Raw genomic sequence first — 25,204 nt, 5'->3', positions numbered from 1 at the left:
AATCACTGGGTGAGGGAAGGAGCCCCGCTGGTCTCAATACACGTGGGGGAAACTGAGGCAGAGGTGCGATCTGCCCTGGTCATGCAGCAATCTCAAAGCTGAACCCACAGGCACGGTCCGCTTGGTCTGGCTGGGTGGTGGGGTCAGTCCCAGCCCCCAGCTCAGCTCCCTGTGCAGCTTTGGGAGGGATCCCTGCTCACATCACCCTTATTTCCCTGGGGAAATTCCAGCGCCCCGACAAGGATGGAGGCAGTTGCCAGCGCTCGCTGCCTGACAAAGTGGCAGGCAGACCTGGACATGCTTCCCCCGGCGTCAACGATTTGCTCTGGTTCAAATGTTAACAGCAGCTTTTTCCCAGTTCCCATTAGTGGTGGCTGGGCATTGCAAGCTTTGGTCTTTTTCTGCAGCCAACGCTCTCCGTATCTGTCTTTTCCTAGGCAAGCCTCCAGCTGCGGAGAAAAACCCATTTCTGTTGCTGTCATGCTGGTAAAGCATCCGTCTCTGTGACACGCGGGGATTGCACGGCCCGGACACGACCCGTTCCCTGTCCCTTCCCTCCGCCCCAGCTCCAACCCTCCGCCTTTAACTGTTTTTCCATCAGATGCGCGCAAGAGCGTTCCGCGGACCCAGGTCAGAAACAAGTAAATGAGCCACGAGCTGCCTACGCAATGAGATGGAGACAAAGCGTCCTTGGGGGACACACTCCGTTTGCAACGGGATAAGAGAGATTTGGTAAGGTCAGGCTTACTGCAGGGGGCAAAGGGGTGAGAGCATCCGGATACTCCAGTAGCTGCCGGCGCAGTTTCTGTCCCTATTTGGTTTGGTTTGTTGTTTTTTTTTTTTACCGTTCCTACACGGTCATTCACCACGCTTGACATTTCCAAACCCACGTTTTGCAAACACAAACTCATTTGCCATTCAAGGCCTGCGCCACGCAGCTGATTCCCAGGGCTTGACGCCCCATCCGTCAGCCCCGCTCCCACCTCCCCGTCCTGCCCTTCCGACGGCCGAGCCTCCCGGCAAGGCAGGAAAAGGGGTGGAAAACCCTGCTCCTGGAGACGACGGCTCCTCTCGCCACGCGTTTGCAGGCACGTTTCCCTTTCCAAAGAGCAGACTGAGGCAGAGAGACACTGTTTGTGTTTGAGAAGAGAGACTCAGACCCGGGAACGGCTCTGTAGAGGGTGCACAGGGATTTGGTGTCAGATCCAAGGATTTCTCACAGAGACGTAGCGAAGCTGACTTTTTGCCTAAGCTGGGAAAAATTTTAAGCGGTCCGAGCACAACTATGGCATACATACCTGACCTTGCCTTGGCTGCTAGACAAAGCTGGTGGGGCTAGGGCTTACAGAGAGCAGTTTCACAGCCGCCTTTGCTCTTCTCTCCTCCTGTAGTTACTCTTCCTTATCTGCAGTGCTGGCTGGTGCTTTCGCAGGCTAGAAGATAGCTTTCCAATGCAATAAGAGCAAGGGGCCATTAGGAAAATAACTCACACCTGTCAGCGGATTCTGTTTAAAGGGGGACTTCCCAGCCCTGGCGTGCCTTGCCCTGGCCTCCTTCTCCTGTGCAAATACAGCTTTGTAACCACATACTCTGAGGCAAGATTAGGGTTCCTTGTGAGCACAACAGGGTGCGAATCAAAGAGATGGGTGCAAACCTCCTATTCCACTGCCAATGATTTTTTTTTTTTTTTTTTCCCCCTCCTTACACCGGAACAATCGGAATAGTTGACCAGCACTTTGCCCTCAGTCTCAGTCCAGCTCCTTTATGCCACCCAGTGCAACCTGAGGCACGGAAAAAGCGATCAAAAATCATGCCGAGGCTAATTTCAGGTACCCTGACTGCCTGAATCCTTCCCCCTCTTCTCAGTCTGCTCTTTAAAGCACCCACCAATAGTCAATATCCTGTCTGATGAGATCTCGGAAAAAGGTAGGCCCTGGGGGTCTGCAGCCAAAATTAATGAACTTTTACAGAGGAAAAATCCCCAGGCTTTGCTCGAATCACCGCAAATTCTGCAGCAGCACCAGGCAATTACAGTAGTAGATTTTCTGACTTCTACTACAGGGCCGCAACCACTAAATATGTGCTATTAAATAACAACACTTAGCAATTCTATGGCACTCCATATTTTCCAAGTGCAAGGCACACATTAGCTAATTGAATACAAAGGGGTTCCCTGGGAGACGGCACTGGAGGAGTTATTAGAGGATGAAGTCACTCTTGGGTTTCTGTGCTTCATGCAGCGCTCGACCTGCATTCTCACTTTACAGCAGCAGACAAAACCCACGGAGTGACCCGAACGTTTAGATCACGGGGAGAACCTGGCTAATAAAAGCCACACGGCCAAGCTCTGTAACTCATGATTTTAAAGCCGCGAGCTTGGATTTTTCCGGCCTCGCTAGCGGTGAGTTACGACGGGGAGATTTACAGGCTGTAGTCTCCACACCACGAGGAACACAAACCCATAAGGTGCGATGGTATTACTCGGTGCCAGTCTCTCGGCTCACACATTCGGATCGCGTGCCAGCCGATCCCCACGGGAACCCGGCTCCCACCTCAGCCTCCGCCGGCCACGGGGCTCCCGCAATTCAATTTTTCTGATGGAAATCCCCCTCCTGCCCTGCCCCTTTCACTCAGGCTCTGTAACACAAGGGCAGCAACACGCAGCTCCTGGTATTGTCACAGCACAGCACTGTGGGAACGTATGAAATCACTGCCGCCTTGCCCCGTGGGGACTCCTGCCGGGAAATCATTCTGCCCACGATACAGAGGGGTAAACTGAGGCACGGAGAAAAAAAACAAAAAAAAACCAAACCAAATCAAACCAAACAAACAAAAAAAAACCAAACAAAAAACCCCACAAAAAAACCCAAAACAACAACAACAACAAAAAAAAAAACCAAAAAACCAAAAACCCACAAGTAATTAAAAACCTGACAGCACGGATCAGCCTGAGAGAGACATGGATTAACAACATGCCTTACGACACAAAGCATCAAAAGCCAGGATTTGTATTTAAGTGTGTAACTAACGAAATATCCTCTCAAACCTGCACCTAAGTGATCCACCGGACTAAAGTAGACCCCACGAACGACGGCCAGGTCTTCCCTCACTACTGCCACCGATCGCACCCTGGGAAGAGGCTGGAGACTTCTGCGGGGAAAGGGCCAGTAGTCAAGCAGGGGATTGATTATTAGTGTCATAACAGGCTGCCCGATAAGCAAATGGTTTTTAAAGTGTGGAGCTGCGAACCCTGGAGACTCCCCTGCACTGCCACGCTGTGGTCTCACTTCGGCGAGTGGCTGCTGGTAATTGCTCTCCCCGCAGCGGTGCGACGGCCAGTTTGCTATTCAAGCCCTCTGCACCAGCTATTGAGCTCCTTCCAGCTTTATCGATTTAGCTGGTGATATTGTTCTGCATCCCATTTATGCGCGCAGAACCTGGCTCCCTGACTCGATTCTTATCACATTTTTAATAACCTAGATCACCCGGGAAGCAGGGGGATGGCAACCACTACCTGCACGCTGGAAACAAGTACAAAGATGGGCTCCTTTCATTTTTAGTGACTCCCAAGACCTTCCCACACCCTCCTTGACCTCACTCCATCCCAAGCCCCTGGAAGACACAGGATTTGCTCAATTCAATCTACACCGACAGCAAGATGTCCCTCTTCTTCCCTCCTCTTTCTTGCTCACACACACACGTGGTATCTTCCTCTCTTAATCACCGCAAGGGCTTTATTGGATTTTTGGCTCTGCTGATTAGCAGCCTCCAAAACACCCTCTGATGTTGTCATTGCCCACTGCTCGACAGGAGAAACCCCTGGTGCTGTAAGCTCAGCAGCCTGCACTGATCTCATTCCCCCCGGTACCAGCCAAGGATCCGGTCCTCAGATGGCGGCGAAGGCTGATTTACACCAGGCTGTGGCTCCAGAACACACTGTACTGTTCCTTCTCTACTTTAATGTGGGATGGGAAGGAGAATGCTGGGCCAAGGCTTCCATTTCTCTATTAAGCCCTCACCCTGGCAAAAACTTCCATTTCAAGAGTATTTGGTGCTTCGAAAAGCTGTCACCCTCCAAACACAGGCTTCCAATTCCCAGCCCGAGATTGTCTGGCAGCTTTTATTGCAAGAGCCAAACCTTCAGCTAGTGCAAAGTCAGCGCAGCTGTAGTGACCTCACTGCTGACATCACTGGATGCCAGTGTGCATCATTATTCACCATTTTAGGGTCAATCAGAGATCAAGTATCTCAGCTCTTGGTTCTTTGGGCAAACAAAACTCTCCCCAGGGAGTCTCTGCTCAGGCCATGGGTGGCAGGACCAGTACCCTTAGTCCGAAGGGGCAGAAGGTACCATCCTGGTCCCATTTACACTGAATGGATCTGATACAACTGGCTCTGCAGTTACTCCAGTTTTCACAGCTCAGGCACCAACACCACGTTGAGTCCTGAGCAAGACTCACCCACAGAGAGGGAAGCAGAAGGACTACTCTTCTTCCAGGGACACCCAAACATACAGCAAAACCATGGATTCTGCACAAGAAGCTTGAAAAGACTTTGAGGCTCCTGTGTCACTGAGGTCCCCTACAGCGCTCTCGTACTGATGGAGATCATTAACAGCAGCAAGAGTACAAGAAAAATGTGCAAATCAACACAGGACACAAAACACAGATTAAAGTGAATGACTTTCCCAGGAGAATGGTGGTCCCTCCCATCCTCCTCCATAACAGAGGCACACCAGGGACTGCCCCCTGCCCCCCGAGTATCCCTACCAGCCTTGTGTATGACTACATGCTCCTTACACAACTGGAACGTTTGGCCCATGCAATGGTCAGTTCTTCACAATCCATCACCAGTGACCAGTTTCTCCCCTGAGATCATCGGACCTCCTCTGCTAGATGTAGCAGCGGAGAAAATAACTGCCTTTGCCTCTCAGGATCCTGTTGCCCTCAGGGCTGAGCTACCGAGTCTGTTAATCATTTCTAAGCTCCACTAACAACACATTTATTTATTTACTCAAGTGGACAATATTATGTTAAGTGCTTTATGGTTTGCTTGAAAGGCTCCGTTTATTTATAACGTATTGACAGAGTCAATAAGTTTATAATGGGCCACATGTGAAAATCAATTTCTCTGGAAGAAAAAAAGTCATCACAGCAACAAATTGTGGCCTTTTGAATAGGTACGTGGATGTGGGAGATCTACCCAAAGCACTGTTAGTCAGCCATTCAGGTAGTTAAAGAGGAACTGTGATCTCAATGAACTTTGGGACAATTTAGGGGACCTGTCCCTATATAATCCGGTTGCTCTTACAAAGCTGACGCATCACAAAAGCATCAGAGGGTGCCATATGCTAGTACGGATGGGTCTTTTAGCTCCTCATGCAAGGAGAGCTACTAAATTTTGGAGGCTGTTCTTCAAACAAGAGCAATTTAGGAGAATACATTGCCCGCTTCCTTAGTAAAAGCAATTTACTTCAACTTACCTGCAGGGAGCCTGCAGTTTGAAGAGTGACAAATCCTCAAAGAGCAAAGAGGTCAAGTGCTAATATTGGGATCTGAACAGTACAGCTCTTGGAAAACAAGGGCTGGAAAGTCTGAAAGACAAATGGGACAAGACACCACGAGGGCAGAGGAAAAGAGAGAGGTTTGCCCTCACGGCAGAGGTCCTGGGCTGTATCTGAGAGAATGATTTACTCAACACCTGGAAATCAAGCACGGGATGGACTCTGAATGACGCATAAAGAAGACCCAAGACAGGTAAGGTAACACAGGCAGCAAAACACAGGGAGGCACAGTTACTGCTTCGTCTAAATCCTCCTTTTCCTCACGCTAACTAGAACGAGGAGAAATTGCTTTGGCATCCTTGCAAGAACCTGATTTGTTTGCCCTGCCACCACATGCCACTGAAAATATGAACCATAAATCCAGAGAACGATCGGGGCTCTACAAAAAGGTTTGCATCAGCTACTGGGAATCAGGAAGGTTGGCTGGACTGCAAGGTAAAATTTTTCAAGGTGTAACAAGAGAATCCATGTTCTTTGCTTGTTCTAGAGCACAAGGGAGAGAACCTGGTGCAGCTGGGTTAAACCCCACGGCCCGTGCTGGAGCTCACACCACACAACCAGCCACAGGAAGAGAAGGTCATTTCACCAAAAGAAGGTAATTTTGCAAGGCAGGGCTAAAAACCTAAGCTCCACAGCCCCAGCCACAAACTAATCTGCAGTCCACTTTCCCTCTGCTTTACTTCACATCATCCCCTCCTCTCAAAGGATGTCACCGGAATGACAAGCTACCGCTGAAACGTGTGATGCTGCCTGGGTGATTTGGACGCTACTTTCCCCTCCAGTTCCAATGGGGCATCGAGAGCGACAATTCAGCTTTGAAAACCTCATCCTATATGAAGAGCGACCAAGCTCTTTAACAAATCACTAACAAAGCAGAAGAAACAGGAAACAAAACAAAACCCCCACCAAACCAAAAGTGATTTATCTGGTCTCTGGAAATTGAATACAGCAGCTGTTTCATCAGCAACAACACCTCCGCACAATATTGTCGGGGAACAAAACCGCGTCCCATGAATGGAGCGTCTGACTCAAGGCACCAGTAAAACTCCTTTACACCTTCCTTCTCACAGTAATAATTTTAATTGTTTCAATTATTTCCATCTAATCTCCTTGATAAATGTTTTTAAATTTAAACCCAGCCTGAGGTCCATACGTTATATTCAAAAAAAAAAAAAAAAAAGAGGGGAAAAAAACCCCAAGCCAAAACCAACAAGCTACACAGAATTAACAAGGCTAAAAGAATTAATTGTAGTTGCTCTGCGTGTTGACTTCAAGGATTTCCAGCACTAGGAGGAACAGTTTTTCTATGCACAACAGCCTGCTTGCAATGCTCTATTTATACACCGGCATTATTAGTATTATCAGTACTATTATTATTATTATTATTATGGAGCATACCATCGACCCTGACATGGTGATAAGCTGTGAGGACACACGGAATGCCATGCCCTGCCGGGAAGCGGGGACGAGGAACAGCACGGAGCTCATCTCGGCGTCGCACAAACCACGACGCAGGGGACAGCTGGCCACCGGCTCGGCGTTTGCCATTAATCATGGGGACATCTCAGCCCTCCCAGAAGGGTAAGCCCCTCAGCAAGGGAGTTTGTCTCCACGTGGAGATGCCGTGGAGAAACCTGGGTCAAATTAGAGATTTTCTGCAAGGGGACTGAGGCCAGAAGGGTGCTCGGCTGCCACCAGTACCCCGTTTGCAGATAATGGATGGGAGGGGGGGAAGGAAAATGTAACAGACCTGCTCTGTTGTACGAGTTTCATTAGGACTCCTGGACAATTTGTTGAGCTTCTGTTGCTGACAAAAAGGGTCCCTTGAGCTGGCTGAAGGAGGCTGATAATGAATTCGCACACAGTAAATTAGCCTGTGGATATTTTTACATCAGGCAGCTCGCCTCGGCCTCGGCTCGGATGAAAACGCATTGGGGGCCGAGGACTTCCTCCTCCTTTGCTCCCGCAATCTCCTGCCAAAGGCTGGCATCTGCTTTCCCGCGCCGCTCTGCCTCCCCGCCGAGGCTATCTGCAGTCATCGGGCTGGCAACGGAAGAGCCAGCACCCCCAAATCCCTCTCCCCATGGACCGGCGCCAGGGGAGTCGCAGCAACTCGCCTCCATCTAACCCTCCGCAGAGAGAGGAGCTGCGACACACCACTGGCTGTCGGCTGGGATGTGCTTATTAAATAAAATTAATGCTAGAAGACAGAAACAGAATTCCCCTCTAGTGCCGCAGGGCAGGTGTTTAATTCAGCATTTTATCCCCTTTTCTCTTCTTTTTTTTTTTTTTTCCTGAAATATTTTTTCCTTCTCCAAGCAGCTTAATGCTATACAGACTGACTGTTCCCCTCCTGATGGGTTCTCCCTCCATTGAAAGCCATCTTTTTGCTTGCTCTCCTTGACAGCGGTTCACTATGATTTTATCTTTTCTATTAGGCAGTGATTGCGAAACCTCAGAGGGTTCATTAGAAGCTTGATAATCCCTCCAGATTTATTAGTCTAAATTGCTCACTCCCATCTCTCATCCCCATTTAAATATTACTAATTTCCTTAAACATCTCTTCCATCTGCCCAGGTTTTGCCCGATGTCACCTTTCTTTAATGGTCCCTGCCAAAAATCCAGTTAGTTCTGCTGAGGGCTGGTTTTTTGGACAAAGTGGTAAAATAGCCTGGGTAAACAGATTAATATCCCGGGAGAGTGAATGGCAACAAAATTCATTTCTTTCTCACCCGCCATAACTGCATTACACTAGACGAATGGGTTTCAAAGACAAATTTCACCTCTTGACCTCGAGCAAACGCTTAATCACAACCCATGGCTCAAAACCAGTCTGGTGGTGGTGGTGGCGGCGGCAGCGGGGAACTTAGTTTTTATAGTTATTTCTGTTGCCCCAGCACCACCCAGGAACATGGACCCCGCTGTGCTGGTGATGTGCAACCAGAAACCCCTTACTACGTGCATAGTCCCGGTCCGTGGGGTGCACAGCGGCTGCCGGGACCGGGATGGGCAAGTGGAAGAACGAACACGGTCGTTGGGACCAGAGGGCAAGAAGAACACTACTTGCTGGTACTGGGAAATGACTGGGAAGTGATTTAGCACTGTGAGCAGGATCTGATAGGGATGGCCACGGTCCCTTAGCTCTGCCAGCAGCACCAGCACAGCTATGCTCTGACGGGGGGTGACAAATCACAAAGCGGCCACCCACTGCCTTAAAACAAGTGACCTTCACCTCCCGAGGGCACAGCTCTTCCCTCAGCGTCCATCACTGGCTGCTCCCCTCCAGGGACACCCCTTCCCTTGGCTTTCCTGCCCAGCACCGACCATTTGCAGGGGGATAATCAGGAGCAGCGAAGTTTGTTCTGGCTGGACTGATATTGAGCAAGGTTGGGACCTATGGATCAAGCGCTAAGCAGGAAACAATGCTACTAGTTCAGGCAGGAAGGCTGTAGTTTTTTCTTTCTTTTTGCATTTTTCTTTTTTTTTTTTTTTTTTCTGACATCGCCTTTCCTCATCCCTTTTTCCATTCTCTGTCCCAATTGCTCTCTTGGCTTTCAACCCCTCCATTTCACTCCTTCCCCCTCCTCCTCTCCACTCCAGCTCTCCTGCCTACACATTTGGCTCCATCCGTTCCCGTCTGTCTCCCACCCAAACACAAAGCGTGATTCAGCTCTCGGCTTTCCTGGCACACGCACACCCTGGCATAAATATTAATAGAAATTAGAGAATATGAGTATCATTTGGGGTTGGAAGGCACCTCCGCTTAATCATCCAGCCCATCCTGCCGCACTCAGGTTTCCATCATCCCCACACCAGCATTAATAGGAGGGTATCTGGTCTCCCCGGCGGTAGCATTTCCACCACGCCACTTGGCAGCCTGTTCAAGAGCCTTGGAGCTGCTGCAGCAAGAGAAGTTTCTCTGATGTTTATTTTGGGTTTCCCCCTGCTGCTGCCTAAGCCCATTACTCCTTGTTTAGCACAGTACTCAGGGATTTAGCCGCACGATCCCCCCATTAATGTTATTAGTAGCTATAAAGCCAAATCACCAGGGGCCATGCTGAAGATATACCCCGCTCTGCCTCTCAACATTTATGGTATCATCCTTCCTTTGTCTCGCACAGCCGCTCTCAAAGCCACAGCAGAAAAGCACGGGGCTGCAGAGCCCTCGCACTCCCGCCCCAGCACAGCCTGCCCTTCTCCCGGCACAGGGAATGGGCTCGGGGGCTGACACCCCTGGCGTCACCCTCCTGAGCCCTCAGTCAGGAGTCACACCATCTGCTGATGCTTCTCAAGGACCCACACATTTCATCGCACCAGCTCCGGCCACAATGTCTACAAATCCAGCCTTTGGCAGCTGCATGGGATCGATCGGTGCTGCCGTGGGCTTCCATCCCCCGAAGAGCAGGGCAAGACTTGCCCTGATGGACGCAGGGGATACTCCTCTTTGCCTCCCCCGCTTCTCTGTCGTGACTTCCCTGCTCCCCCGAAGCACGTGGCTCTCCCCAGCGCTCCCCCCAGGCCAGGGAGATCAGCTCCCATTAACAAGACTCTACACGCACACGGGAGAAAAGCCGAGAAAAACGTCTTACCAGATTAGTGAAGATATACGTGTAATAGGCAGACGCCATTCCCAGTTCAGCTGCCTGTGAAGGAGAGGAAAGGAGATTAGACCAGCGCCTGACAATCTTCAATCTCCACTCCGGCAAGGCAGAGACTGGGCCACATTTGCTTTTTCATCCTTATCGCTCCCTGCAAGCGTTGCTGTCTTCCTGCAGGCAGGGACAGGCGGGACACGGCAACACAATTTGACCTGTGAAATTAAAGTCTGGGGAACCAATTTTTCAGCAGGACTGAGCCTACCTCTGAGGTCTCCTCTCCGCCACAGCACCGACAAAGGACCTGCGCGGGGGCTGCCTGGCAGAGAGAAACCACCCAACCCTGCACGGGCTGCAGCTCCGGACCCCCGGGATCATCCCCGCTCCCTCTGCGGCACGGTGCAAGGTGACATTGAGGATTTCTGCATGCGGCCCCATCCTGCGAGTGTATCCAGCCAAGGACAACCTGGAAGGAAGACAATCTGGAAGCTTCTGCATCCCCAACAGCAATGGTCCTGCAGCCCCAGCCCAAGGCCTCCAGAGCCCCTCGGGATGAAGAGTTCCTTGGGTGTTACTGCATGTTTTGGAGGAAAGCGAGGTTTCCTGCTTTGTAAATAGATTCTGCTTTTCTCCCGTTCAACTACCAACATCTTCTTGAACGTAACAAGGAGAAGCAGCAGTTGAGAGAGCTCAGGGCTTGTCTCCTTTGACCCCAAACACCGTGAGGCAGAGAGCAAGGCAGAAAAAAGCTCTTCTGGAGTTAGAGAAAAAGGACAGTCATCCCAGCGGTGGTTTTCCCACATGTATCAGTCAGATTTGGGCTCCAGTCCCACAAATTAATTAGCATGAATGAAACCTAGTAACTCAGCCCATTCTCCAGAATTTAGACAGGGTTTCGATGGCCACAGAAATCAAAAAAAAAAAAGAGGGTAAAAGTGTACAGATATGCAGAGAGAAGGTCACAGATTTTTCCACAGGATGGTATGTTCTAGAGATCACAGATGAGACCATTGAAGTCCTTTCTCAAAATTCAAAATTCTCAGTAAACAAGGAGTTGGTTGTGGGAACAGATGCTCAGGAAAGTGAGGGATTAATCTGCAGATCCTCCTGAAAGCCTATGTTTCACTGCCAAGCACAGCTGGTCTCAAATCATGCTTCCGGACCTTGGCAAAGAGGTTCTCCCATCACCCCAGACCACACAGAGGAGCTGGAGGCAGGGAGGGAAGGACCAAAGGCAGCACCTCCTTAAACTGGTTTTAGCCCCTCTCCATCTCCCTGTTATTCATCTATTTCTGCACAAAACCAAAGCCACTACCCATTGCAGCGGGAGTGGACACGGGCAGCAGGGAAAGCTTTGGCTGCCCACAGAGGACTGACGGTGGCTTAGGTCTGGCTGTGTCCGGCCTTTCGGTTGCACATTGTCACCCTGTCCCTCGCACAGGTGGCAAAACGGACACAGCAAAGTCATTTGACCAAAAGAGCAGCACGACTCCAGAGGTGGCTGCCGACCTGCCTTTCAGCCAGCTCTCCAGACAGCTGCCACGTTTTTAAGCCCCTACACAATAAAACCTGGCACCCGTTGCCCTCCCTTTTCCCTTCCTGGGGACAGCGATAATGTCAGCTCTCCCTCTGACCCACTTTGAAGTCAGTGCGTTTGATTTCAAGGGCAGAAAATCAAAGCGAGCAACAAAGCCCTTCCTGCGAGCATCGCTCCCATCCATTTAACGTGCCCGCTGGCAGGTGGGCGGCCGGGACAGGCTGGTAATCGAGGAAGCAACCATGTGTCTCCAGACCATATGTGGAGGGTAAGAGATGAGAAATAGCAATTTCTCTCATTGTCCGAGGCCAGGAGCGGTCTCCCGAGACAGGTCTGACGCAAGGCACTTTAAAAGCAATAGTGCTTTTTTCTCGCTTTTGCTGACCCGTGGGCAAGGGCCAAGGAGGTACCTACTTGCTCACCACAACCTCGCCCCCTGCTGCGGTTGCACCTCTATAAAGAAAATACTTTCCAGCCTCCCAAGGTGCATGAAGTTGCCAGATCAGAAGCTCATTGTTTATTACCTTCCATTGCTACAATCCTCTAGCCGGGAAGACTACATTAGGCTTTACTGAACTGCTGAAAAATCGTGGCAATCTCTGACATCTTTATCAGTTGTGGCAGAAGGATGCTCGAGCCGGGAAGGGAGGCTGCGGGTGCCCGAAGAGTGCTGCTGTGTGCCTGTGGGAAGTCACTATAGCAACAGAGGAGGGGGACAGCCCTCAGCAGCCAGGCAGCAACAGGGACCAGGAGACAAAAAAAAATAAAAAAAAAAAATTGAAAAAAGACCACAACCCCACCCCTCTTCCTGCACAGAGGGGACCCAAAAACCCCCCAAACCCGCCTATTAAAAATGCAAAGTTGCAAGCAGTGGAACAAAAATCTTAGGGGGTGGTGGGTGGGGAATAATAAAAACAGCTCTAATGGTTTCTGCTGGCTGTCATCAGGGATAAATCCGATACAGTCAAGGGGTTTGGATGGCTGACTCCCTGATACCGCAGGCAGGACACCCTGTGTAACGCCTCCACCAACAGCCAAAGGGGGGACCCCACTGCTCAGATCCTGCCTCCATCGAGGAAAGTACTCGTTCCTTCCAGGATGTGGGAAACTCTACACAACTTTAGACTCCATCTGGAGCCACTGCTCAATTTTGAAGCAGGCTATCAAAACAAGTGCTAAAAACTGCAGCAAGAGACCATTTAAAAATAAACACGATTAAAATAAAATCTTGGTTAATAAGACAATAAAAAAAAAGGAAGCAAAACGTTAGAAATATACTTGGAGAGAAAAAGAAAAAAACCTATTGCACTGATTGACTAATTTCAGAGGGCTAAGCAGCCCTCCATGGCTGTTTGACGGCAACAGGAGCCACAAGCACACACCACTTCTAGAAAGCAAACGCATCAGCTCGGAGCAATTAAAACCATTGCTTCCACAGATGCAGTCCTGGAAAGAGAGAGCAAATAATTTTCCCCAGAAATGCCATCAGTGGCAATTCCCCTCTCAGCAGAGACCACTTCCAGTGTTGCTGCAGGAATTTTTACACTCCATTATCACACAGCACCTGCACGTGCGTGCTCATGTACGGCACGCAGTATCTCGTTCAGTGGGAGCAGCAGCATTTACAGCCGTGACACCTAATAGACACTTACCTTCTGCAAAATGGTGTGAGACATGGAAGCGTTGGCGTGTACAATGATGGTGGCTGTTTTGTCATCGCGGATCTCTTTTAGGAGAGGGGTAGGATCCCGGCTGTCATCCAGCATCCGGACTGAGAGCGTGTCCTTAGAAATGAGGAACTGCCGGAGCAACTTCTCTAGGTTTAAAAGGCCTTCAAATAAAAGGGAGGTAAAAAAAACAAAACAAAACAAAACAGACAGCTTTAAATCTTATGCTTGTTCAAAAAGGAATTCTCCTGTGGCCCATAGTCATCCCTGGTAGGAAGCAGTCCTGCAGTTCTGTGTCTCTGCTGCAAAGGAAAGGATCTGGGGCTGCAGCGCTTGGGCTAGCAGGGAATGGGAAACCAAGCTACACCTGCCGTTCTCCAGTCAAAAAGGGAGACTTTTCTTAGTCTTATCTCTTGGGAAGAGATAAGATTGCTGATATAAATTTGCTCAGGACCCCAGAGTCCAGACAAGTTCTCCGTTATCTTCCTGCATGCGGGATTGTTCTGGTCCTTGCCGGTTGCTGGAGGATGGTGCCTTTGCATTACTAGCTCCCAAACTACGTGCCCTGCAAGGCACGACTTGAAACACTTCGGAGATCTTGGAACACTCTGATGGGGAGCTGTTATCTTCCAAGGGCATATGTCCCTGGGGATGGAAAGCTCTGCTGAGACTCAGACAAAGCAGAGATCACTGAAAAAATACATCAGGTCTGCATTGTGAAAAAGAATTGTGAGCATGGTCCTAGCACAGCCCAGAATTACTTGTGGACTGGGGATTCCTAAAGCAGCACAGAAAACAATAATAAAACAAACCAACCAACCAGGATATTTTGTGCTTGATGGAGAAATGAGAGTAAAGTACAACAATATTCCCAGTCCTGCAGCTCCATCACTTGGTGAGGTCTCTGGAGATCCACCTTCCACCTCCGCATCAAAGCCCTCCTTCCTCTTTCTGCCTTTCCATCTGTGTTTCTGCCCCCTGCGTGCCCCACTGAGCCCCCCAAGTGCCCCAGCACAGCACAGCCCTCCGCCTCCTCGGGCAGCCATGGGAAAGAGCCAGGACTCTTGCTACTCCGGCACTCCCCACGCAGCCCGCAGGGCCGGGCTCTCCCTTTAGACGGGAGCTGAGGAAAAGAAGTAATAATTAGTGAGCACCCACATGGATGAGTCCCGACTTCCCCAGACTCGTGCCCTATTGCCTTCGGCACTTCTGACTGAAGATTCTTCCTGCAGCTAGGCCATTGCAAGGGCTCCTTCCAACACAGCTTCCTTGATGTCTAATAAGACATCAAAGCTCCTGCCGCAGCTCTTCTTAGTCAAGAAAGCATATTTGATAGGGTCTGTCTCTTCTATCCAGCTGCTGGGTTCCATCAGGAAATAACCTCCTGTCAAGTTTGATTGACCAGAGAGACCGCCAGATGCAATCATTAGCAAGGCAGAGACAGGCAGCATGGCCACACATCCCATCCCTGCAGGAAGACAACCCAAGAAGAAGTGGGGGGAAAGCTGAAGGAAACTGAAAAGAACAGAACTATCAGCAGAACCACGTCCCAGCTGGTGTGGGGGGGAAAAACCCCTCCTCAAGTCAGAGCCTTACTCTTAACTCAACTGTACTTTTGACTGCAGGAAACCGCTCATTCACCAGAAGGTCAGGGGCCGGGGAAGCCATACAATGCGACCTGATTAGTGTTAGAGAGCGCTGCTTTCAAGGGCTCCCAGCACTTCACAGAGGTAACAAAGCAGTGCATTAAAAGGGATACATCCAAGACGAGGAGCCTCTCAGTCACAGTGAGAGTTTTTCAGCACTCGAAGTTCACACCCAGCTCTTTACAATGCATTCGCCTCTTACCTTCTCCTCTGAGCACAGGCAGGAGCTCAGCAAGGGACTACAAAAACAGCCACGGCCAGGATTTCTCCGGATCACATCAGCTTCTTTTTCTTTCTCAGTAGCCAGTGAATTCACTCTGTGTACAGGACACATGGACTAGACCTCACCTGGAGACTTTTTTTGTGTGCTAGCTCAAGCGAACAGTAAATTTTACCTAAGCCCTCCATTTGATGCTTGTGAGGTTTATTTTCACCTTATTCCACCTCTGCAAGGGACCAGACAGGTTGCTGCAAGTTAACAGTCCTGAGAATTCCAAGTTTACTTACAGCTCACCCCAGCAAAATCTGCTGCTGCAAAACTGAGGAAGATTTTAAGAGCATTTTATGAACTTTATAAAAGTCTTGCATTAAAAAAAAAGACATGGGAACTTACCCTTTTTTCCACAGTGGAAATTTCCTGGCATTTAACTCTGTACTGTGTAAGAAGTGGATGTTTAGGAGGAGGGGAGGCAGCAGGAGCTGCAGCTCCCCAAGCCCTCACTACCAAACCTGCACCCAATTTCAGTGGGTGATGAGGGCTGAGCACACCTGGCCACCCACGCCAGGAGCCACCATGGCTGGCACTACAGCCCAGGACCATCACTGAACTTGAGATGCTTCTGCCCTTGGAGAGCATCCCCAGGCAAACACTGGGGTGAAGCAGGGGCTGGCAGCAGGCAGTGCTTGCGCTGCAGTTAATCTTGCAAACTGGAGGGCACCCCTCTGCCGACTTCTATGAGTTTGTGATTCACAGCAGACCCTCAGCTTCCTCTTCATCCTTTTCTTTGTGGAGTCTCCGTCTCTGGGGACATTCAAAACCCGCCTGGACACGTTCCTGTGCAACCTGCTCTCGGTGGACCTGCTTTGGCAGGGGGGTTGGACTAGATGATCTCCAGAGGTCCCTTCCAACCCCATATCATTCTGTGACCACATCTGCACCTCTGCTGTCACCTTGTCCTCCAGCCCATGGCTCAGGGAGCCACCCTGGTCTCCTTGGTGAGGAAGGCAGAGCCCAGCTGCTAACTTTCTAAAGCACATCAGGCACAGAGAGGAGGAAGTGGGACCAAGGAAGAAAGGAAGCGTTTGATCTCCTCCTCTGACTGGAGGAAATTATCATTTCCAGCATGTCAGATCCTACCTGTAGCTTCATCAGGCCTCCTGCTTGCAGCTCCTCTTGTCGTGTGGAGGGATGTCTCTGTTATCTGAAGAGACTCCCCTTTGTTTGATGAGGAGAGGATGTGAGATGCTGCTGCTGCCGCTGACAGACTGGCACTTCAGAAGGCTGCTCGGCAGGCCGAACATGAGCAAGGGCTGGTAGACACCTCCTGGCAACTTTGAAGTACCAAAGCGAGGACCACCATGTGCAGAACCCGCATCAGGCACATGTTTGAACAGTCCTATGGGGACCACAGGTACGCGCAGAGGGAGGTCAGTGGTTCGAGCTGGCCAGTCCTGATCTTGCTTAATTTATTTTTCCTTTTCTTATGCAAACATTTGGAGCTGGCAGGAGCAGTCACCCCCAGTTCTCTGCAGATATGGCCTCTCCTCCAGAGCACCTGGGACGTTTACAGCCCGCTGCCGGGGAACGGCCCTGGGAGGCAGGAAAGGCCTGCAGAGAAACTGAGTCACATAATCTTATTCTATCCACCACTGCATTACACTTAGGCTGGCCTAAGTCCATTGACTTTGAGGGTCATTTTCTGTTTCTGCCAGAAGAAATTACCATCAGTCCCCAGAGGACGTGACTCCTTACAGTGATAGTACGAGCGTGACGGGATAGGACCCGGGAGTCCCATCATGGAGCCTTGTATTTAAACCAAAACCAGCTATGACTTTTCCTCCTGGGATCTAAATAATAACATCCCTCAAAACAGCATTTCCTTCCTGATGAGCAGACAGCTCATATGCTCCCCTTATTTGCCTCCAGGGAACCTTCCGAAAGCCCAAAGTGCCTCAAGTTAGTTGTTTAAGGACTGTGCTTAGGAGCACTGCTTGTCCTAAGGGAAAATGAGGACTTGTGCTCCTACACGAAGCTGGATTATGTCTTTCGGACTTCGTTCTAGTCAGAGCATGATGTGCTTCAAGGCCAGCTCAGGTCCTTACTGAGCACAAAGAGCAGGATGCACGAAAGGCACCCATCCCACTGCTTCCTTGGGCCTGGGAAGGACTCGGGTTGTGCAGCACATCCTAAATACGGAGTTATCCAGGAATACCGGAGTTAAATAAACTGCATTCATTCAATTCAAAGGGTGTTGTTTTAATGCGAGCTATTTGGTTCCCAAGGTTTTGATCCAGTTAAACGAAGCCTATATTAATACCAGGCGGCATTCAACGGGAGACACTTGCATGTTTTGGCCCGTCGCTGTGGAGCAGGGCAGGGGTGTAGGGCAGTTGTTGGTGTGTGTGTGTGTGTGTGTGTGTGTTTGTGCCCCGTGCCAGGCCAGAGCTGGGAGCGTGCTGCACGGCAGGTGAGAAAATCTAATTATCTTTTCTTCCTCTTTTTTTTTTTTTTTTTTTAATTTCTTTCTTTCTTTTCATTTTGGCTTGTTAAGGTTAAGACAATGAAAAATTCCAGCACGAGAAGTAACGCAGGAGACCATGTGCATGATTTTAATTGCGTAATTTTGGGTCAGGTTCTCTGCTGGGGTAAATCTGAGCGTGCTCACTGAAGGCAATGGACTGACCGACAACAGCTGAGGACGTGGTCTCCTCAGGGTACATACAGCAAAAAGAAAAGGCAAAGACACTATTATTCCTGTGTACCAGCCTGCCACAATGCTGTGTTACTCGCACAGCTGGTGGTGTGAAGTTTGCCCAGGGCTAGCTGGAAAGGATGCTGCCTTGCCTTTCTACCTGGCCCCACGGTCACAGACTGCGAATCTCTTGCCAGTAGCCCCAAAGCTCTCACTGGATCCATGTGCCTTTTCAAAGCCCTCTCCTAGGCTCGTTTGTATGGTAAACTCTGGATACGGGATAATGAAAGCAAAATAGACGTGGCTACTACACACCAGCTACACCTTAGAAAGCACAGGACACACTTTACTCTCTCCATCCACTGCGATGCAGAGCCCGCTCCTGCCACGTTAGCAGAGTTATGCAGAGATGAATATGGACTTGCTGAGGTGAATGCTCCAGCATCCAGATGCACAATTACCAACAGATGTATGGCTGCAGAGCACAAGAGGGTGTGCAGTGTATTGACTATTAATCAAGTCCTGCTTTTAGGCCGCAAACTGCACGTGGGTTTGGGAAAGACATATTTCAAAAAGCTTTACTTGCCTAAAATAATCTCCAGAAACAAGGCTAAAAACAAGGCTAAGCCTTTTTTTTTTTTTTTTTTTTCACTTCAAAAACCCATCTGTGCAAGCAAAACACTCTTCAGATTGTCAAACAGAAGGCAGGCAAGTCTCCCCCATCGCCTTTCCTCCTCTCACAAACACCACAGACACCTCCACGGGGCAACAGGGTGGAAAAAACCTGCCCCACAGGTCCCCGCTGTTTCGGGCTGCTCTGCCTGAATGCCCACCCTGCTGCCACCAGAAGAGACCCTGCCACCCCAAACCAGGCGAGACGAACGCCCTGGGATGCTACAAGCCAGGCAGCTCTCGCAGGCTGCCTGTGGGACCTTCTCCAACAGGCACCAAACAGGAGCTCGAACAGAAGGCACCGGGAGCAGAGGGGCTGCCGAAGCCAACCTGGCAATGACTTACATTCGGCTTTGGCGCAGATGAGGCAGGCAGTGGTGCAGTTAAAGAAGTTGAGGATTCCCGCCACGGCCACGCTGATGTCGGTGTTGCTGGGGTGGAGGTTGAGGGTGGTGAAGCGCTGGAGCTGCAGCTTCAGGAACTCCTCCGGCGCCACTTTGAAGTGAGGAACCTAAGAGGGGAGGAGGGGGAAAGAAAACATAATTAAAGAGGAAAAAGAAATAAAAACAAGTAAATCTACCATAAAGGACCTTTGGTGTGAAATGCACAGCAGGCAGAAAGCGAAATATCCCAATAAAACTGCAGAAGCATCACCGGAGTGAGGACAGGAGGGTGGGATTTGTGCAACAGCAGAGAGAAATAATTATCGCAGCAACAAGAAGCCACTGGAAGGAGTGGATCAGGAAAAGTCTTGCTGAGCCACTCAGAGAAAGGCAACGGGGGCTGTGATTACAGCACAGGAAACCATTCCGGATGAGTGCAACCTAATTAGATTGGGCACTAATTGTAGCCAGGCCCACACTTCATTTCGGGCTTGCTGCCTGGGTAAATACGGAGGCTGCTTCGCAGGCAGGCAGGGAGTCACACAGCCCATGCCGGAGACCCCCAGACCTTTGCCGTGTGCGAGATGGATGAAGTGCTGCAAATCCACCTCTGCCTGCAGTACCGACGTGTCGTCAGGTAATTAGGAGAGATGAAGGGAAGAACAAGATGACCCCGCGCTGGCAAGGCTCAGGAGAGAGAGAGGAACAGATGCCGCAGCCAGAAGCTCTGGGCTTTTTTGATCAGCAGAGAGGTAACAGGTGGCCATACGGCGGGCAAGCTCCAACGGGACCGTAACCACGAGTACTAATAACGCTGCGCTTGTCATTAATGGAGCGGAGCAGGAGGCGGGAGTGGGATGCTGTTTCCCGGGGAATTCGGGGAAGGAGGAGCGGGGAAGCTGCATGGGGGGACAGCCCGAGGGCTCCCTGCGAGGCAGAACAGGGAACGGGTGGGCAGACAGACCAAGCTGAGACACCGGAGGTTCAGCCAAATAAGGAGAAGGAATATTGTTTTCCTTTTGCTGAGTGAATTATTTGGAAGAAATAGAAGAGAGAGAAAGGGAAACATCTGCTTCGCCTTCATTAGAGGAGTGTCAAGTCCTCTTTTCCTCCATTATTAGTCCTTCCGGAAGCTATCATCCTATGCCTCCCATCTCTCTCCTCTTGGGAAAGGCTATTAGTAGCTTGTGACGGCTGCTTTATTGACAGCATAAGCTGTTTGGTTAGCAATAGGAAAGTTAAAGAGTAATAAGCTCCTATCTGCCTTGATTTCACTCTGCAGCCCTCACCGCGGGCTCTGTTAACAGGGAGAGAAGCAGACTGTAAGCGGAAGGCAAATTCCTTTAACCAGAGCAGACAGGGCAGCTCCAGTACAAGCGTGCTGATCACTCTGGGGAGCCAGGTGGAGTCTGAGCCTTGCAGCAACAACCGCTGACAGAGAAGAAAGAGATGGAGACAGAGGTGAAGGCAGCCACCACCACGGCAGCTCCTGCCAGCGCCCAGAGCTGATCACAGCCCTGGCTCAGATCTCACCTTCACTCCCGGAGTCCTCCTCTCCTTTCCAAGAGCTCTGCCCCACTGCGACACCCCTTTCTGGACAGGGGGGAAGGAAATCTTTGGGCTAAAGATACTAGACAGGTAATGCAGGAGACACAGGTTCATCCCCCAGATTTACTGCAGGCTCCTGGTGAGCATCAGGCCGGTCACTCCACCATCTGGTGCCTCGCTGGTAAAACGGGGACACTTTTTCCTTCACCTGATGGACGGCTGTAAGTACAATGGCTCTGGCTGGGCTGCTGTATCACGTTTAACACAGCGGCACCAACTGATGCTACTGTGATATAAATCACGGGGAGTTACTGCAGGTTTACATCACTAGGAGGGCAGCCGAGATCAAGCTTGAGAATCAAATACCTTAGAAGTGCACCAGCACTCACCTTTCATTTCTGAAAAAAAAACCTGAAGAGACTTAGATCAGAGACTCAGACTGAATACGAAATTCAGGGGGAAAACACTTGCAATCTGTTACTGCAGAGTTGTCTTTGCCTGGGATGGAGCACATGCCTGGGACGTTTAACTGGAGAAAGCACTACAAAATACTCTCAAGAGACCCATCCTGCTGTATCCCAGAGCACTAGGTCTAAAAGATTTCTTCCATCTCTTCAACACTTCTGATTCTCGGGGAACAAAGAACAGCAGCCATTTGTGAATGCAAGTTATTTACAGTGCTCAGTTCCAGGCACTCCCCTCCTTGGAGGCTGGGCTCCAGAGAGAGACCACTAAATGGCTGAGAGATGTTATCTGGCTTTAAAGGGATGAACTATGAGAAGAGAACTCAATTTCTTTTCCCGAGAGCAGAGCCAGATCAGTGTAAGATGGTTCGAGGTTTATAAAATATTAAATCAGGCACATAGTCCGGACACAGATAAAAAGGGTTTGCATTGATGGAACAGCAGCAAACAGAAAGGGGTGCAGCTTGCCAAGTATGTGACAAAGTCATGTCACAGCAGCTTTGGCCGGGATGGGTATCCACCAGGGCAAACTGAGGTTTTTCCACCCCTCAGTCAGTGGGGATACGGCTCACATCGGTGTGGCACATGAAGGAAGCTGAAGTAAAAGGTGATACAGATGAAAACAAGGACAAGGTGGGCAGAAAAGAGAGAGGAAATGGGAAAGGAAGAAGCTGCAAGAATATGTGCATTAGGTTAAAAACCAAGTTCTCAACTCTGATGATTAGAAGCCAAGGCAGATCACAGGAAGGTAAGACCACAGCAAGTTATCTTTTGCCAAGGATGTCCTGGAGTACTACAGGCAGGTACCTCACTGCTCCGTCTAATGGAGGTGACATCCCTGCTCTGCCTTGCCACTGGGACACGAGGACAGAATACACTGGGGATCAGGAGGCACACGGACACCAGCTGGAGAGGGTTTGGGGAGCCGGGTGGAAAGGAGAGATGTGTGTACACCGAAATGATGACAGAGAAACAGAGCACCAGACTTGAACAAGAGCTGCAAGAGGCAGAGAGGGAGAAGGCAGCGTATGGCAGAGCCGGAGGCTGCAGCGAGCTGTGCAGCTGCAGCTGGGACTTGGCATAGATGTGACAGTCTCAAATGAAAGCTTTCAAGGCTGCAGGAAAGCCCTCCTGCATGGGATCTGCACAGGAGGCAGTGCTGCTTGGTATAGTGGTAAATTAAAAACCTAATCCATACTTACTAAATCACCAGCAAAACGCTTGGGAGCCTGGGCACCAGGCAGCAGCCAGCGGGAAGCACCGCTGCGACCGGAGCCCACCGAGAGCATCTTCAGTTTGAAGGACACCATGCAGAAGGTGGAGAGACTGTGGAACAGGTCAGGATCTCTGCAGAGCCCCTTACCCACAGCCGGTGACTCTGCTCTCACCCCAGACCTGACGTGAAACACCAGGAGGAAGGAGCCAAGGCTCCCGCATCACCCTGCCAGCCTTGGGCAGCCACCAGGCACCAGGGCATTGGGGTCAAGTCAGTCGGCGCAAGGACATAGCATGGAATGTTTCCACTTACCTCTTTCTCCCCACAGATATTGCTGATAATAGAGCTCGAGGCTGGGCTTGAGGAAGGTCCCAGGACGCCTACCACCCCTTTGGGGAGAATCTGGCACACTGTGGACACCAGAGAGAGGAAACATGCGTTAGACTTCATCCTCAATTTCCAGCTGACACTCAATTTCCTGACCTCAATTTCCTACTTACGCTACCTGCTGCACCTTACTACAGACACAGTATCATCTCCTTCACACAACACTCTCCCTGCCATTTATCTCCCCCCCCCAAATCCCTCTATTCCCTCTGGAGCACTGTCACCCTGCCTGTGGCACCCTCCTCTCCATCTTTCCCCAGCCTCTCTAAATCCCATCTGAACTCTTCCCAGAGCCCTGGTTTCCTCATCTCTGAGTCAGAACTGGGGTTTTTCCCTTATAACACCCCATTTTGGCCCCATCTGCTATTCTCCAAGATAAGACATTACCCAAAGTTTATGGAAGATGCTAAACACCAGCAGTGACCTAGCTTCAAAGCATCATCTAGCAGCAAACAAACTTTTATGAATTTCTTCCCTCATGCTCTGCAGAGCTCAGTGGTAGTAATAAGGATGCTATTACTGTTTTTCATTTGTGTTTTTTTTCTGGCAGTAGTTAATCATCTGGCTCCATGCCACCAAGGTTAGCAGAACAATAAAAAGACCCTGACAAAATGAAGAAGTTAAATCTCTTCCCTCAAGGTTCCCGGGTTAAACTGCAACCTTTTGTCCTTTTAATTCACAGCACAAATTTAGCTGAATGGCACTCCAAGGACTACCCCAGCTGGCATCACCTCCCCGCTGCCACCCCAATCAGCCACGTCGCTCAGAAACGCTCCTCCAGAGCAGCTCACGCAGGCAAAGCCTCAGGAACAGAAGGTGAGAGCCCCTCACGCCTGAATCCCCGGATTCCGAAAGGCTCATCTCAACATGTGCTGGCCACAGCTTATTCTAAAATACCAGACCTGCCCCAGCATCGCCACGCACTCGGCTCCTCGCTCCCCGGACAGACAAAGCCCCATTTGCTCAACTGGCGTCAAGAGACTGCTCTCTGAAGAAAGAGGATACCACGGGGAGGAAAGGAGGCACCGAAATCACTTATCAGTTCTGGCAAGAGCAAGCTCCCAACGTTTTCATATGTAAAAACTAAACCACCGTATCGCAAAGTTGAGATTTGAAAGATAGTGCCTCTTCAGTCTCAAATGGCTGGTCTGTTTCAGAGCACCATCCTCACTGCAGGTCCCTGCCTTACACGTCAGACAAGCTTTTGTGCCGGTTGTAAAAAGTTATCTAGATTCAGCGGCTGGAAACAAAAAAAATAACCCAAAACAAAACAACTAGAAAAATTCAAACCAGCGAAGGGAATTCATCATCAAAAGTGTCGTACAACAGATCAGAGAAGGTTTTCTACCAACTTCAAGTCTTTAAATCAAGACTGGACGAGAAATGAGAGCCCACGCTTGGGATTTTTTTAGAAAACAGTGAGCTATGGGGCTGAGTTTAGCATTCACCAAGTGAACGTCTACAGTTCATTTTCTGCAGAAGATAAGATCAGCTAGTCAAGGCGGTCATCTCTGGCCTTAGACTTCCTAAGTCTCCACAGCCTCATGACTGCAATATGAGGCCAAAAGCTGAGGACTTAATTTGTCGCTTCAGGGAATTGGTTTCCCTTCTCTCCAAGTGCTATCTGAAGGAAAAACTCTTCGTACTACTAATTCCCTACACATACTGATCGCTCTGACTTCTTATAGGAAGTGCAGATGATATGCAAACATCTTCTCTAGGGTTTTCCTTCCTTCCATGCTCTCTCATCCTCCACCATCTCAGTCTGCTACAGAACGAGTGATATTTTTCTGCACCGTCTTCAAAGGAATCCAGCACTTGCTTTTCCTCTGTGCTTAAAAATTTACAGGCACTTACACCTCTTCAGAAGATCCTTTTAAATAAGAGCACCAGCAATTTGAAAACCCCCTCCGTGCTATCTCCGTGGCCCTCATCAGTCCCTCTGAGCTGCAGCAGAGCTCTGCAATTCGGTACCGAGGAGGAAGGAGCTGCTCCAAGTCCCCTTTTATCCACAGGTTATTAGGGCCAAAAGTCCTGGGGGGAATTTCGCTGTGCACGCAGGGGAAAGTTTGGCCAGCACTCTTCTTCTTATCTCTGGTATCGAGAACAAAAGTGGGTTAAGTAGTCATAGCAACAGAGTTGCAACAACCGTCAGAAGAAAGAGACCTGGCTTATCACGCCAAGGGTGAAACATCCAGTAAAATTAAGGAAAATGAATGGAAACAAAGTGGAGGTGCCTGAGGCAAAGGTTTTGACCACATTTGGAAAGCTTCTTCTCTTGTAATCCAAGCACATTTCCTATTGCAGAACATTACCTGATGCTGTTATAGTCTCCACAGGGAGAAAAGGCTCAATCTTGCTACCATGGTGGCCACTGAGGATTCAGACAAGCACGTAAGGGATGTAGAAATGTCAGACCAGTACCAAAAATTCACCCCAAATAACTGTACAAACTATAATTACAGATGCTGGCGTAGCCCCAGGCACTCACGTCTCTTCATACTTCAACACATGGGTACCACGTAAGCGATATACTGTGCAGGACACATTTTTGACTGCTGCAGACCCAGGTACCTCTGCCCAAGATCGTGTCCACTTTTTATGTCTTTTAGAA

At 49.9% G+C, this 25,204-nt stretch overlaps 1 protein-coding gene across 4 annotated transcripts in view; it reads right to left on the bottom strand.

Annotated features, from left to right (window-relative positions):
• The window catches only part of GRIK4 (glutamate ionotropic receptor kainate type subunit 4), a 135,751-nt gene that overhangs the window by 47,454 nt on the left and 63,093 nt on the right, over positions 1–25,204 (bottom strand). For all 4 annotated transcript variants that reach the window (XM_074162327.1, XM_074162329.1, XM_074162331.1 and 1 more), the window contains exons 3-6: positions 22,516–22,613; positions 18,938–19,103; positions 13,348–13,526; positions 10,153–10,206 (exon numbers count right to left, since the gene is read on the bottom strand). In XM_074162327.1, the coding sequence (XP_074018428.1) occupies positions 10,153–10,206; positions 13,348–13,526; positions 18,938–19,103; positions 22,516–22,613 (497 nt within the window). The remainder of the gene's footprint in view (positions 1–10,152; positions 10,207–13,347; positions 13,527–18,937; positions 19,104–22,515; positions 22,614–25,204) is intronic.

Source organism: Numenius arquata, chromosome 22 (genome assembly GCF_964106895.1).
Source record: "Numenius arquata chromosome 22, bNumArq3.hap1.1, whole genome shotgun sequence".
NCBI lineage: Eukaryota > Metazoa > Chordata > Aves > Charadriiformes > Scolopacidae > Numenius > Numenius arquata.
The sequence above is the reverse complement of the archived record's forward strand: the minus strand, read 5'-3'. Positions and strand labels throughout refer to the sequence as shown.